Here is a 15,244-nt window from a genome sequence, read left to right on the forward strand (position 1 = left end):
GCTATTGGTGAAAGACGTTGCTGCATATGCATTCGAGGGAACTCAATGGCAACACACTGCTCGACATCCCAGAACGAAACAATGTTCATTTGTCGATGATGATGATGTGCCGCGCTCTGACCGCCTCCAGCAGCCTGAGTGGGGTTGTATTCGGAACCAGCTTCCAGCACACTGGAACCGAGTGATGGTTGTTCTGATTGGCCGGTATTTGAAACGGTCCCTGCTGAGAAAGTTTGCGAAGGAGGGGTCACAGCCCGAAGACTGTCCTGCTCAGCCCTATGATGGAATTGAGATGATGGGAGAGGTGGAATCAGAAGAAGGGCCATTGGTGTCGAATCCGATCCTCAGGAGCCGGGTACTCCGTGTGTGTGGTGAACAGCGCAATTGGAGATATGAGGTGAGCAGTGGGGGGTGGAATGGGCTCAACGTCAAAGCTGCGGTTCAAGGTGACACCCTGCAGCGACCCACTGGTGCCTGCACGCCACATCCAACGCTAAGCCAGAACAAGCATAATCCTTAAAGTCCCTGGAATTCATTGGCTCTGCCCCACGCCAATGGAACAGCAATTGACTTTGACTTTCATCCTTCCTGCCCGCCATTGCTTCTTCTCGCAACAAATCCTTTTATTTTTTGTTGTTGTTTTTTGCTACTTCTCTGCAAATCCCCGTTGCCCTCGGACAATCTCTTCTCCTTTTTCCTCTGACTCATTGTTGCATCACGGCTGGTCCTGTCTCTCGCTGATCTCGAATACCTCATCGATTGGCCGCTCGTTCCTCGTTCCCCGTCTTGCGTCCTTCGTGCCACCGCCATTGTTTCCTAGCCATCGCGACTTGCTCATTCCTCAAAGTTCCGAGACACAGTCGCACCAATCTCACTTTTCCTCATGACTTGAAGGCTTCTTGGGGGTCCAACGGCTGCGATTGCCACCCCTTTGCAAAGAGGTCAGGGGATTCGATAAGGCCTGGTTCTGGTTGTGACGTTGGAAACAGAACACATACCGGCATCATCCTGGGAACTACTTACCCCTTCCTTTATATCGAACTGACTGGTCACCTTTGTGAGGTACGAAACGCGAGGGCTTCGGCCGTTTGTCGCCGCTCGCACCTAGCTGACATCGGCAATCGACCCACCCCAGCCCTGGTATCCAAAACAGCTTCGTTTGTGTCTGCCCAACATGAATGGCCATGGCACACAAGGCCACTTGGATGATCCAGCTCGGGCCCCTCCTTCTCCTCGTCCCAAGACAGGCTCCCGAACCAGCTCCAGTTCCTCTTCAACAGTGCAAACAACTTCCACACACTCTCACCGATACCACCATAGCCGTTGCGGCGAACGAACAAAATCGCACTTGTCGCGAGAGCTTTCCGACGGCGCGAGTCTTGCCGTAACTCCAATGTCTGCCTTGTTGCAAGAGAGATTGGAGCGCGAGCGGAGGGTTGAGAGCGAGCGCGCGTCAAGTAGGACAAGCAATGATCTCTTTCGTTCTACCGTCGACAACCGAGCGATCCGCAGCCCGTCCCCCGCAGATAGTCGTCCAATCTCGAGCCAAAGCTCAGAATCGGCTAGGAAGAAGGGCCTGGGAGTCAAGGAGATGGAACAGACTCTTTCGAATCTCCACAAGCAGAACTTTGACCTGAAGCTTGAACTTTACCATCGGCGGGAAAGGCAGACGGTGTTGGAGGAGAGCTTGGAAAGGTTGGAGCTCCAAAAAGCCGAGACGGACAAGATGAATGACAGGCTTGTTCACGAGCTGGAGAAAAGGGACAAGGCAGTTGAAGAAGCTGTCAGCATGATTGTGGTTTTGGAAGCCCGGGTTGAGCAGTTGCTCAGGGAGCGAGAGATGGTCCGGCGAGTTGAGGTCCAAGGATTGCCAGGCGCGGAGGCAACATCAAAACACAAGGTCCTTCTGCCATCTGGGTCCGACGAGGTTAAGACCCTCAATCGAATGCCCAGTTTTGTCTCTGAGCACAGTGAGAGCACCGAAAACCTTCGAAATGTATATCTGGGGGCCCGCGGCAACGTGCCCAGTCTCCCAACCATGCCCGAAGCCACCCCTGAGACAACCCGTGGGAGTGTCAGACTTGACAGTCCAACGTTGAGCATTTTGAGTGAAAGTTCTTTTGTGAGCGTATATGGTCGGACCAAGTCTCCAGACGCACCATCGCCTAAGGAAGAGAGTCCCTCACTCATGGACACGTCTTGCATGCAGCGCATGCTTGCTCTGGAATCACCAACCAGAGTCAGAAGTGCCACCCCCAAGAACCGTCCCAGCATAGCCCGCGCCATCTCGAATGAATATACGCATTTCCACACCATTACCGACGTGATCGGGGCCGGAAGTTCGCCTCTTCGTCAGCTGGAGAAGGTGGAAGTCAAACGTCGAGCCCTCCAGGATGCCGCCAGAGCACAAACCACAGCCAACGACTTCTCCCCCTTTTCTCGCCCACCATCCTCCATGGCTAAGCGTAAAACGAAACAGGAAAAGAGGGAGGCTCTGGAAAAGGTTCTTACGCACGGAAGTTTGACAAGCGAACGCGGGCTTCCTCCAACGCCTGATACCATCTCCACCACAACACTGCGGCTGTACAAAAACTCCAATGACACCCTATCCCACGAGCCAAACCTAACAAATGAGCAGAGTTATCTGGCTCTATCGGAAACAACGGCCTCGCACCATTCAGTGCCTGACGAGCACGGCACCAGTCTGGAACCTCGCACACAGACGACGCATACGCAGCCAGCATCAACGACGGCATTTGACAGCCGCAAAAAAGCCGGCAAAAATGAAGATATGGACCAGCTCCAACGACCCCAATCAACGAGAGATGCTTTGCGTCAATACAAGGGTGCAGATGACGCTGAATCGACCACGTCGAGTGTTGACACTTGGCTCCAAGAGGGCATGAAGCCACCAAGAAAGGCCCCGCTTGATCCCATGAGTTCTGTTTCGCAGGCCCATCCAAACTACAGGGCAGATCGCGCTTCACCAGATCTGTTCTCCTTCCCATCTTCTACCAAGGGCTGGGCGACCAACGTCATGTTTGGTTCGCTGCAAGGTGCAGGATATATGGGGGCTGGCGGGAACGGTTTGCCGCACCCGCCAATGGCTGACACTCTCGATGCAATTAGCAAGTCATTGACCAAACCTGTCTTTAGTTCGGGGGTATTGACACCGACGCTGGACTCGCTCAACTCTGCGCCTCCGCCGCCGAATCGCAGGTCAAGTCTACAGGCCAAGACGGGGGCCGACCTCTCGGGAGCCGCATCAGCCTCCCCTGCGCGACCATCCCCATCGTCAAAGATAAAGATGAGTGTTGGAAAGGGAAGTAGAGCAAGAAGCAACAGTATAGATATCAGGCCCCCGTCTCGCCAGCTCGCAGATATGGCTCAAGGTCGAGCAATGACAGTGCCACCGAAACAGGCTCATCAACCGCCGCCTCCACCCCGAAAGGTTTCGCAGAGTCATCCGGACACACAGGGCACACCACCACAGTCCGTATCAAAGCAACACCATTACCCTCCAACCGCAAGCCAGGCCCCCGCTGCTGCCACCCCTGCTCGGCCTAGATCGCGCGGACTGAATCACTTCTTCCGTCGCTCCACCGGCTCGGCCGACCCACCCGTTGCGACACCATTCGCCGCACCGGCTGCAGACACGACCTCAAAAGACGAACGGCCACTGATCGGAATACCTTCTTGGGGACGACGCGGCTCGCTCGTTGATGACGATCGGGCTAATTCCAGTGCCACGCCACCGCCTATCTTGAGGAGTAAGGCTCTAGAAAGAAAGGTTGAATTTGACGATGATGGGGGAGGGGTTGAACTAGAATTACAGGGCAATGAAGGCGCGACGGTGGGACATGTGCACGACAGCGGGGGGGCAGCCGTAGAACGGGGTGGAGGAGCGCCGATTGCCAGTGGGGGAGCGCCTGTCGTAGGTGGTGGGAAGCGGAAATGGCTTAACCTAGCGAGAGTTGGGAGCCTGAGGAACCGTTGAAGCTGGTGACAGTTGCGAGGAGGGCGGGTGTTGACGAGTGAATAACAAAGGGGAAAAGGCACTGCGTTGTGCGCATCCTGAGCAGGCGTATCTTCGCTTTGAAGTCAAACATAGTTTTTTTTGGTATGGTTTATCTGATATCGATGGACGGAAGAATATGTTTATTGGTGGGGGAGTGTTACTGTTTCAAGGCTCGGATTCAAGGCCGTGTGAGTTCAAGTTATTGGCATGATGAATGATGGAAAGACTGAATGAAGAAAAAGATGAAGGTGGCATACCGGCGAGATGGTAGATAGAAGCGGATCGACATGTATGATACCTACCTAACATTGAATTTTGGGATGAGATACCAACGTACACTGTAGGAGAACTCGCAGGATTGGACCCAGCGTGCATCGTCGTGTTCAAGGCCTTGAATGACCCCGGCATTGACGAGGCAATGGGTGGAGAAGGACTGGTGTTCGGTATCTCTGTTCGGGACAGTGTGTGTAATAACGGTGTCTGCTGCTGCACAGACAATTATGTTATATTGGTGCTTGTTGAGGAAGAGGAACACGAGAGTTGCTATTTAGGTAGGGTACCTACCTTTAGTTTAAAACTGGGTTTCTCATTATAGATCCGAGCTTCTATAGGCCTCTATCCGAACTGTAAGACTTCCTATCCTAGCTTTAGCCGAGCTCTAAAGCGTTCTATCCTAACTTTAGCTAAACTATAAAGTTTCTCAACTTATCTTTATCCGAAACTAGAAATGTTTTTATTTCGACTGAATTATTATTTCTCTGGTATAGAGCATATAATTAGGTAAATAGAATACCTAGCGATATATTATGGATTGAAAAGGCCGGTTTAACGATCGAAACTAACTTTATATTTTTAAGTTTCAAATTCCAAAAGTATAAGATCACCGTTATGGTTTTATGTATCGTCGAGGCAGTGCCACCGGAAGCGGCTTTAAGAAGCTCATCACCAGTCATGCTGGTGTGCGAGGTCTGGCCACCAGCTTCGTCACAAGTATAGGAGGGCCCTTCTGATGAGATGGTCGTAACTTCTTCAGGGAGATGCATAGGGCTGCATCGAAAAATAGTCAAAACACCCTTGAACCAACACTTCTTTCGTGTAAAGCTAGGCTAGCTACCTTGTGATAAACAGGCTGTTGGTCTTGCTCAGGCAGTGTTTTTGGGGTTGCTCAACGCCCTCGGCCTTCCATTTTCGGCACGCCTGAGCTTCTCATCACTATGCCATAAGTGTGAGGGGATGCAAATGAAACAAATGATATGACACCAAAAAGCAACAGTTATGGTGGTGACTACTCCTTCGGGCGATTGCCCTTACCGCCTGCCAATGCATATATTAATCCTACAGCGTCCGCGCTGGTGTCATCAACCCATCAACTCTACTCCATTCCTTACTGCCCCAACGACAGCACCAGTCTGTATGACCTCCGAGGCGCCGCCTGCTACCCGATGCTCCACCTGGGCAAGTAGGTCAAGCCAGGTGATCATAACTTCTGGCTTTACCTCCAACTTGACCAGCTCCTCCGACAACGCAGTGATGATATCCGCCAACGCCAACCCTTGTGTGACCTTGACGCTGTTGACGGCCGCCAAGCAGGCCGTCACATCACTCGTGCTGAGCAGCGTGTTCATGATCTTCTTGATGATATCCGGTGGTGGCGCGGCGACGCACATGTAGATTGTGTCGACCGTGATGGTTTCGCGGACGATTTGGTCCTCGGGGATTTTGGGGGCGTCTTTTGGTTGGAGGGGTGTACCTTAGCAGCATCTGTTAGTAACAAGGAAAGACTGAAGGGCGGAGAGAAAAGAGAACATACTTGACGCATGGCAAGCCTGCAACACGTTCAGCGCTCGTCTCATATCACCTTTGCTGAGCTTCACTAGCGCGTCGGCCGCTTCAGGCTTGATCTTGATGTGCTCCTCGTCGATAACCTTGTCTACCAGCACCCTGATGTCCCGCTCCTTCAAGGGACTGAACCGAAATCTTGTACACCGAGACAGCAGCGCCGGGCTAAGCTTGTGGGAGTAGTTGGCAATAATGCAGAACCTGGTGTTGACAGTGTACTTCTCCATGATTCGTCTCAGCGCCATCTGGGCTGTGCTCGTCATGGCGTCGGCCTCGTCAAGAATGATCAGCTTGAAACCAGCAAGTCCTGTCTTGGAGGTCGATGCTCCAAGACTAAAGATCTGTTTTGTTGAGGCAAAGGTCTTGATCTGCTCGCGGACCACATCGATACCTCTGTCGTCGGAGGCGTTGAGTTCGAGGACCATCTGGCGCATGTTCTCGGCACCGTAGATTCGTCGGGCCAGGGCGAGGATGGTGGATGTTTTTCCGGTGCCGGGTGGACCATAGAGAAGGAGATGTGGAAGGCGGTTCGAGTCGACGAACTTGTTGATGGTAGCGAGGATGTCTTGGTGGCCAGAGACGTCGTCGAGGGAGACTGGGCGATACTTTTCGACCCTGTTTTGATCTTGTCAGAGCTCTGAAACGGACCGAATAGAGTAGAAGAAGAGACAATTCACGTACCATGGAAGGCTGTCTTCGGCTTCAACTGGGAGATTGGCGGCACTGCGCTTGCCCTTGGCTGCATTGCTGGAGGAAAAGGTGACGTCTTTGGAGACGGGGACATCAATGTCCATCTCATCTTCGAAGTCGGACATTTTGAGAGTCTTTTCGGGCAAGACTTTTTGTACAGGTCGTCGTAGTGAAATGTGGCGAGTTGAGAGAGTTGGTCTGGACTGCGATGGTTCAATTGCTAGAGTTGGTGATGTTCAATGCTGCGGCGCGGGAGAACGCGGTCGACGCGTCTTTCCTTAATTGACTGCTTGGCGCGAGTTTCCTCAGTGGCTTGGGTGGGGTGTGGCTTAACAAGCAACATAGCTCCACTTACCCAGCTAAATGCCCCCCCACCTTCCTGAGGCTTAACGCCGCACCGTTGAACACCGTCCCACACGTTTAACGACCGCTCGAGATCTTGTGGTTTTGTGACATCCCGCAGCTATCAATAAGCATCATTTCACATGCTCACGATATCATGACAACTCTGGCTCCTGGTTATACAACAGATTCCACGCTTACGATTCTCGGCTGCTAGCCCACCCTCGGATGCCACGGGTTGGCAACTCGGTAAAACCCTGTGCATCTCAAAGTAACTCTGTAGATTCCATGCAGTCCCACCGTCTTTCGCCATTCTTCCCATTTTACGCAACCGCGCGGGCGTGGTACACATGAAGACTCTTGTTCCCATTCGGACTTCGGAATCCTGTCATCCCGCGCCGCACATTGAGGTTGCCAGTTTGCGAGGCTCGGGGTTAAGCCAGCCAGTCAGATCCCGGAGCTCACACTGACACATGTTCCCTGGCAGCTCATGATGCGCAGATGATAGAAGATGCTGTGCCACAGTCTATATCGGAGCTAAGTATACCTATGAACTCCGCCGCGGGCGGTGGACTATCATGTCCTGGTGAGGAAAGAGGTGCCGCAAATGTAGGTAAACAAACATTACGAGGCTCGATGGGCATCCAATGTAGAAGGCGAGGCAGGCCTTGAGGAGCTTGCAGAGGCTCATTCGTCATCTTTCTGACATGTCAACTTGGGTCTCATCACTGCTATGGTTCCTGTTCCGGCTCAGCAATCATGCCATGCCCGTGTGCGCATCCAACAGGGCTGTATGTGCCCAGCGTGGTCACCTCCTTTGTCGTTGCAATGCTGTGGGATATACCGCTGATCCCAGAGCTAGCTCGGTCCACGTTACAACACAGTTTGAAGCGTTTGTCAGCGCAACGGATCGTGTTGGTTGCAAGATTGCAACGTCGAGCAACCCGGAGGGTCTTTCCTGGCGGCTCTCATTGGTAGCCTTTTTCCGATCACTGTTGTTGGAAGTTGATCCCCTGCCTGTTCAGGGTGTATATCTGGGGATATGTAGAGATAACCCAATGGATATAAATCCTCTTTGCTGTCGCCTCCGGGTTCAATCCACTTCTTCCCACCTCGCCATTCACTCCCTGCTCTCAACTCAAACACGCTACATCTTGCTTGATCAAACCACCAACATGGGAGACGCCCGAGATCTCACCAGCCCCAGCGGCCACCCCCCTCTCACCTCCCCTGAGAAGCCCGTCCTTCTCTTCATGACCCTAAACGCCTCAGGCCATACCGCCGGCGCGGCCCAGATAGCAAAGCACCTCCACTTTAACCGTGGCTACAAAGACATCTACTTCATCACCGGGCCCCGCTTCCAAACCCTCATCGAGAGTACCGGCGCAAAATACATCAAAAACCCCTTCGAGTACGACGTCCCCAAAGTCCAAGAAGGCTCCACCGAAGGCGAGGCCTTTTTCGAAGGAATGAAAGCCGTGTTTGGGGAGTCCATCGTCCCGTCGTATCACGTTCTGAGGAAGACACTCGAGGACATCCGCGTCGCTCATCCTGAGCCACGGAAGATTCTGTTCGTCCACGAGGCGTTGTCTCAGGGTTTGCTGCCGTATCAATACGGCTGCCCCTTACCCAAGGGTTACACCTCCCTCCCCAAGACCATAAACTGGCACACGAGCATCTACACCAGCTCCGACCCCGATTTTCCTCCCTTTGGTCTTGGTCTGAAGTACGACCCCACCCCTGAAAACAAGGCAGTCTGGAAGACCATGCACGCAGGAGGCAAGACAATGTGGAAGCCACTGATTGAGCACTACGATCAAAAACTCCAAGAGCTGGGGTCCACCAAAAGGTTCACCGACCTGCCGCTTGATGTGGCCATGACCGGCGGGGACGTCACCGTCATGGCCACCACCGCCTCGCTCGAATACCCAAACGTGACCAAGGACCCCAAAAAATTCCGTCTTGTCGGTGGGTTGCCCGTCAGGGCGCTGGACAAGAACCTCGTATACCCTCCTTGGTGGGAGGAACTCACGCTCAACAGCGCCCTTTCCGACTCCGACCCGGCAAAGAAAAAGGTCGTCTTCGTTACCCAGGGTACCATCCACCGCGCCTACCACGAGCTGATGATCCCGGTCATTCAGGCAATGGCTGACAGGGAGGATGTCTTGGTGGTTGCTACCCTGGGAGAAAAGGGGGAGCCGAATCCCCTACCAGAAGAGGAAACACCCAGGAATGTCAGAATGGTGGATTACTTCCCTTATGAGGCCATCCTTCCCCATACAGATGTCTTTGTCTCCAACGCTGGTTACGGCGGGTTCATGCACGGAATCATGAACGGGGTGCCGATGGTGCTGGCGGGGTTGATCGCCGACAAGGGGGACGTTTGCCAGCGGGCGGCGAGGGCGGGGGTGGCGGTTGATTTGGGGGTGTCCAACCCGTCGGTGGAGCAAGTCAAGGAGGGTATTGACACGGTGTTGGGGGATGAAAAGTATAGACAGAGAGTGAAGGAGATTGAAGAGGAGAACGTCAAGGCGGATTCCCTGGGGCAGATTGAAAGTATTATTGAGGAGCTGCTGAGCCATGAGTAAACTGAGCAGCAACAGAGAGTATTAGAAAGACAGTTCTTCATTTCCACTATTCCAATAGATTCCAGCTCATATGAGAAAAAATAATCTGCAAAAAAGGGTATCGCAAAGAGAAGTTAAAAAAAGTCCAAAGTCCAACAACCATCATATCATCATGCTCAGTTCCTCAATGGCCAACCCTCCCCATCCCAAGGTCTATTCATATTCTGTTGCGGCCGAATGATACGCCTCTCCTCGGCGTTGCCGCCTCCCATTCTTGTATTCTTTAAAAGGAAATCTACTTGTGTAATCCGGTGCTCTTTCCGCTTGATACTCGCTGATTGGTGGAGTGGCGATCCAAGTGGTTGTGGCTGTGTCTGGTCGTAATTTGGAAGTTTGGTTTTGCTCTGGCTTTTCTCCTCGATGTCGTAGAAACCCAGAATGTCATCGACAGTGATGCTATCGCCAGTGTCGCCGCTGTGGTCTCTTTTGTGTTGCTCCTTGATATGTGCGTTTGGTGGTCGTGATATGGCTGCCGCCGTTCTCGAATAGATGTGTGGGTAAGAAAGGGGGTGTTGTTCAAGTTCAGGGCTGGCCAGTGTGGAGTCTACCATTGTATGGGATGAGCCTGTTGAGGAAGAGTCTCGGAGGTGGCCTTGGGTTTCTACTGTGTTATGTGGTGTCAGGCTGGGCGTGGTTTGTTGTTGCTGGGCGAATTCCTGCTGTTGGGGCGATGCCAGCGACTCCAATGTGATATGAGAGAGGTGTAGGTTTCGGGGGTCGGGGGTTTCAAAGCCGTTGTGGGATGGATCCGGAGATGGGTCGGGCCTCTTCTTTTGATCGACCATGGTGAAGCGCGGTAGTTCGGGGTCGCTCTGCTCAGTGTGATGGTGGTTGCCGTAACCGATCGTGCTGATGCCTCGTTGCTTCAGGTATAGGGGTCGCAGGGTTGGGATGCCCAGGCACACCAAGGCGACAGTGATCTCTGCGCCGGCCCAGATGAAATAAGGGGCAAAGTTTACTGGCCAAATGTCAGCTCCCGATCAGGTTGAACAACCAGGAAAAAGGCCGCCCACTTACAGGTAAAGTCATCGATTTTTAACCGGGATAGCACCACGGTTCTGACAACACCACAAGCACCAGCACTGCGAGTCGTTAACTCATGTCGGCCAACTTGATTGTATCTCTGCTTACATCACACCCAGGCTCATGCCACTGGCCAAAAGGAACTTTTCCCGACGCGGCATCTTCAAGGACATGATGAAGAGCCAAGGGAAGATGGCGAAGAAGAAATCACAGGCGCTTGACCAACCTGCCTCGGAGTTAGTATGTCGTCATATCCATACAGAGACGGTCCAACATACCTCCCAACCCAACACTCATGGGTTGAATCTGGATATTCCACTCTCCAGGCGTCCTCAGCACATCCCAACTTGCCTTCCTTGGCGTCGTCTGGTTCCACAGCATCACCACCAGTGTTACCGATGTGCCGACAGTAACAACAATCAGAAACCAGAGCGCAAGTTTCTGCCACTTCAGCTGCACAACCCGTAATAAGAAAAATCCCATGCAGAGCTTGGCGAGTGCGTTTCCCGAGATGGCGAAGCTGTTGGCAACATAGGTCCAGAAGATGGCCCTCGATGACTCGTCCGGAGAAAGAGTCCAGAAGCTGCGTCCCAACCCAAAATGAACAGCGACTTGAATACACGTAGCAAACACCAGCATGAATATTCCGGTCCATGCGTACATGTGGTCCTCGATGCCGACAAAGCGAACGATTCGTATGCGGGTGTACAGACGTAGGCCGACGAGTCCAAGAGACAGCGCCGTCATGGCCCACATGGCAATGGCCAGAGTGTGTCCCGCGTGCATCGTAGAGTCGTCATTACTGCATCTGAAAGACTTTTGCCAAAAGGAGAAAAGAAGGATTTCTCAGAAGCACCTAAATCGGGGTCTGGCCTGGTTTTGAGATGTTGGTAGGTACTGAAAAACAAAATGACGATCAGATGTGATTAATGCCTCGATACTTAACAGGAGATGACATGACACCCCCAAAAATCACAAGAACGATAAAATCCGCTTAATTGACTCGAGTCTGACGAATTGCAGCGGGATGTCATCGATTCGTGGCTGCAAAGAATTGAACCTCCTGGTCCTTCCTTCCGGATTGGTCAACGGATACGGGCAGTTGGCCAATCAGATGCCAGAAATCCACCACTTACAAGCGCCGCCAACTGCCAAGACCCGACCTCTGAGATCTCATGGGAGGAAGCTATTTCTTGACCACAAACGTCGGAAGCGCTATCATGTTGCAACATGGGGCCCCATGAACTTTTTTTTTTTATTCTCCGGTTTAATTATCGGCAGTGAAATCGAAAATAGGATACACGTACAATCGCGGGGTGGAATGATGTCATATGCTGCAGGTCGAGAACATCTACCCGAGGTCGGCATCATACTTGTTGCTTGTTGTGAGTCAACCCCGTTCCTTGATCGCGAATAGTCAGTGCCTGATTCTCGAACACACTCACCAAAACATTCAACAACCCACCTAGGCAACCTCCATCTCCCCTTGGCATATCTTATTATTTGCCTTACAAACCCCCACCGCCCCCGCCATGCAGCTTGCTCATCAACACAAATATCACACCTCTGCGATCCTCGCCCTATGCTTATCTGTCGCCCCGCAAAGAAGCATAGATATCGCGCCGCCAGTTGGCCGGTATGATGTCTTCCATACCCCACGGTCATGTCTCTGCCTCTTCCCACAACATGAAACACCGACATGTTGAGTCGAAGGAAGAAAGAAAAGTGCGGTAGCAGCCGAGCGGCAAAGAAGGCACCTAAATTCCTCCCGCCAGCTTCCCGATATTAGGTCTTTGCGGCTGGCTAGGCTGAATACCAGCTTGGCCCACCCAACTACCGGGGGTAATACTCGTCCGATCCGCGTGTGGTTAAGTAGCAGTCTGATCCTGGACCCCAAGAGAGAACTGCCAGAGATGAGTTGAATGTATTCAAAAGGTTCGACCTGGCATACTTCTTAGCATCCGCCCCAATACGTGGCGGACCGTGTCTACGTGCCTAGAAAATACGGCACGTCCCGCTTAATGGGCAGTGACTTTCAAGAATCCCTCGGCCACAACAACTCTTCCTTGGATCAAACTTCATTCTTGTTCCAATTGCCTTATCTATTTTCCCCATATTCTAACAGGGGCCGCCCGCCTAGCTAAGATACCACATGATATCCAATATTCCTTCCCACCAATAACTCCCCACCCAACCAGCAACACCCGCGGGCCTTAGTAAACATACCTGAACCCATCAGCCCTGACATCCCCCACAGAGGAATCCGACACAACACCCGTTTCGGCATTCTCTGCCCTCTGTCTTTCAGCCTTTTCAAGCTTTGTGTTCTCCCACTTGTGGAGATACCGTAACACAATCGCCAACAGACCAACAAGCAAACAAATAGCCGAGTTCGCGCTCCCTCCGGGGGTGTATTGCGGTGCCGCCGTTTGAGGGTACATGTACGAGCCGTAGATACTAGCCGTATTGCCCACCATGTTGGCGATGGCCACCGCTGCGCCGCGCTTGACCATGGGACGGGGGAACGAGTTGGCAATCCATGACAGGATGATTTGATCTGTTTACAGTTCGCTTAATTTCTTCAGCCTTTTGGGAGATCAGGCAGTGCTCACAAGCAGAAACGGCCCCCATGGGCATCAGAAACATGGCAAAGAACCTTGCCCCGGTGACTGTTGTACCAGTAGCAATCGCGTTGCCCACCGCTGACACCAGCATCAGACCAAAAATGTGGAGGGATCGATCCTTTGTCCGAGCCGACGTCCAGGTAACGCATACCGAAATCAAAAATGTGGCGAACCAGACAGGGGCCGTCAGCCAAAGCGTTTCGATCTTTCCGTAGCCTAGTGTTCCAACAATGCTGGGGAAGAAATACTGGAATGTCTGCGACAGCAAGCTGAGATGCTGCAGCAGGACAAACAGATAGAGCCGGTAGTCTAGTAATGCGAGCTTGGTGCCTTGCCAGACCGTCCTGGCCCTTTGGTCGTCGGACTCGTTGATGTCGGCCAGAAGTCTCCATGAAGCGTACTCTCGTTCTTGTGGACTCAACCAGCGCGTCGTGCTTGGGTAGTCGGGCAACACCCACATGGCTATCAGAGCAACCGCGATGGTAATTACACCCTCCTACTCAGCTGTCAGCCATGCTGGAGACACAGTCCGGCGAACACTTACGATAATAAACAACCACCTCCACCCAGCAATCCCCTGAGCACCCTCCATCTTTCCCAAAACAGCTGCTCCTATCAGCCCCCCAAACATGTTCGCCAACGCATTCCCTGAGTAAAAGTACGACATCCTCCTCGTCAATTCAGCCCTTGTATACCAACTGCTCATCAAGAACACGGCCCCCGGGAAAAACGGCGCCTCGACAAAACCCAGCAAAATTCTCACCACCACCAGCTGCGCAAAGCTCTTGGTCGCACCGCTGCAGGCAGAGACGGCCCCCCAGAGGCACATAGCCCCCGTCAGGTAAATGCTCGGCCTGACTCTTGTTATGAGGAGGTTCGACGGCAGCTGGAAGACGAGGTAGGAGACGAAGAAGATGGACGTGGCGAAGTTGAAGTCGGTGCCTGACATGCCGAGGTCTGCCTCCAAGGTTCCCTGGCGGGCTTGGGCGAGGTTGGCGCGGTCGAGGAAGTTGAGGAGGTACATGAGGATTAGGCAGGGGAGGAGGCGGAGGTCGATTTTGCGAACGAGGGTTCGTTCGAAGGAGGCGTGCCATTCTGGGGATTGAGAACGGAAGTGTTGGATGTCGTCGTTGGGCGGCGGTGGTTTCTCGGGGTCGCTGGGGGTTTTGCTTGGGGATTCTGCATGGTCGACATGATGATGGTTAAGGGGTGATGATTTGGTGTCCATTTTCTAGGTAGTTCCAACAGTTGGGATGACGGCAACAGTGACAGACATAGGATCAAAGGAGGTGCAGAGACCCCGAGTTCATGAATCCCAGGTTATATCCGGTGACTGGGTGAGGGTTCTTGCCTTGTGTATTTGTACCAGACATGCTCAAGATTGGAAGGCACGATCTTATGCATGAGACAATCATGCACAGATAACTTTTTTCCCGGATGCCACCGCATATCTGCATATCTGCACCATCTTCCGCTCTTCAGCTCGCCGTTACTGGTTGTCTCCGTCACCGTCACCTCGTGTGTGATGATGCCAGTGATGCTGATCGCTTCTTCTCCTCACACCTCCTCCCTCTCCCCTCTCCCCCACTTGACCAATCGCCATCCCTTGTCAGCGCCATTACCCCAGATTTCCAGGATTCCATTCCGTGGAATTGCTCCACCAAACCGCCCCCCATTCTGCAGAGCTAGCCAAAAGCTTGGTCATCGCCTTACTCCGCTTCCCTGGCTCTGTCGATTGTCGCTCGACATCCATTCCCTGCTTTGGGGCATTCGAGAAAAACTGCCGAAGTCAATTCCCTACCTCTGGCGAGCACCGCATCGAGTACCACACCACGCACATCACGCACACCACCCGCCGAATAAGCAAGCCTACGGCCGGATGCCGGCTTGTCCTCCCCCCCCCCCCTCGCCCGCTATCCACCATGTAATATCGGCATATGCTTCCATTGGAACGAATTCCCCCGCCATCGAGAATAGCATCCGTGCTTCGAAAACCAGAATGCTGAATGGTGCGGTTAGAGAGTGCCATCAAGTTGCAATCCCATTTCAACATCCCTTTCCACCTTTGTTCCCCAACCACG

The 15,244-nt window shown here is 52.9% G+C and overlaps 5 protein-coding genes across 5 annotated transcripts; 2 read left to right on the top strand and 3 right to left on the bottom strand.

Annotated features, from left to right (window-relative positions):
• Window positions 1-184: 184 nt before the first annotated feature.
• Window positions 185-4,422, top strand: QC763_311500 (uncharacterized protein; the record flags this gene model as incomplete). The annotated part of the gene is made up of 2 exons (XM_062911608.1): window positions 185-364; window positions 1,136-4,422. 2 exons carry the CDS (start codon window positions 185-187, stop codon window positions 3,995-3,997), a joined length of 3,042 nt encoding a protein of 1,013 aa, XP_062767543.1. The 3' UTR covers window positions 3,998-4,422.
• Window positions 4,423-4,811: 389 nt separating this feature from the next.
• On the bottom strand, window positions 4,812-7,038 carry RFC3 (Subunit of heteropentameric Replication factor C (RF-C)). The gene is made up of 3 exons (XM_062911607.1): window positions 6,539-7,038; window positions 5,829-6,472; window positions 4,812-5,768 (listed from the first exon to the last, which is right to left on the bottom strand). The coding sequence occupies exons 1-3, from the start codon at window positions 6,670-6,672 to the stop codon at window positions 5,377-5,379; spliced, it is 1,170 nt and encodes a 389-aa protein (XP_062767544.1). The 5' UTR covers window positions 6,673-7,038; the 3' UTR covers window positions 4,812-5,376.
• A 615-nt stretch (window positions 7,039-7,653) lies between these two features.
• QC763_311480 (uncharacterized protein) lies at window positions 7,654-9,477 on the top strand (the record flags this gene model as incomplete). Its single annotated transcript, XM_062911606.1, has 1 exon — window positions 7,654-9,477. The coding sequence occupies one exon, from the start codon at window positions 7,654-7,656 to the stop codon at window positions 9,475-9,477; it is 1,824 nt and encodes a 607-aa protein (XP_062767545.1).
• Window positions 8,024-11,521, bottom strand: QC763_311470 (uncharacterized protein). Its single transcript, XM_062911605.1, has 3 exons — window positions 10,818-11,521; window positions 10,534-10,765; window positions 8,024-10,474 (listed from the first exon to the last, which is right to left on the bottom strand). The coding sequence occupies exons 1-2, from the start codon at window positions 11,323-11,325 to the stop codon at window positions 10,644-10,646; spliced, it is 630 nt and encodes a 209-aa protein (XP_062767546.1). The 5' UTR covers window positions 11,326-11,521; the 3' UTR covers window positions 8,024-10,474; window positions 10,534-10,643.
• Window positions 11,522-12,593: 1,072 nt separating this feature from the next.
• QC763_311460 (uncharacterized protein) lies at window positions 12,594-14,391 on the bottom strand (the record flags this gene model as incomplete). Its single annotated transcript, XM_062911604.1, has 3 exons — window positions 12,594-13,096; window positions 13,152-13,659; window positions 13,708-14,391. 3 exons carry the CDS (start codon window positions 14,389-14,391, stop codon window positions 12,753-12,755), a joined length of 1,536 nt encoding a protein of 511 aa, XP_062767547.1. The 3' UTR covers window positions 12,594-12,752.
• Window positions 14,392-15,244: the final 853 nt, after the last annotated feature.

Source organism: Podospora pseudopauciseta, chromosome 3, assembly GCF_035222475.1.
Source record: "Podospora pseudopauciseta strain CBS 411.78 chromosome 3, whole genome shotgun sequence".
Taxonomy (NCBI): Eukaryota; Fungi; Ascomycota; class Sordariomycetes; order Sordariales; family Podosporaceae; genus Podospora; species Podospora pseudopauciseta.

Coding starts and splice junctions, on each gene's coding strand:
- RFC3 (XM_062911607.1), bottom strand. CDS start 6,672: ATGTCCGACTTCGAAGATGAGATGGACATTGATGTCCCCGTCTCCAAA. Junction 6,473..6,538: donor GCCGAAGACAGCCTTCCATG/GTACGTGAATTG, acceptor AGATCAAAACAG/GGTCGAAAAGTATCGCCCAG. Junction 5,769..5,828: donor GCAGGCTTGCCATGCGTCAA/GTATGTTCTCTT, acceptor GATGCTGCTAAG/GTACACCCCTCCAACCAAAA.
- QC763_311470 (XM_062911605.1), bottom strand. CDS start 11,325: ATGCACGCGGGACACACTCTGGCCATTGCCATGTGGGCCATGACGGCG. Junction 10,766..10,817: donor CATGAGTGTTGGGTTGGGAG/GTATGTTGGACC, acceptor ACTCCGAGGCAG/GTTGGTCAAGCGCCTGTGAT.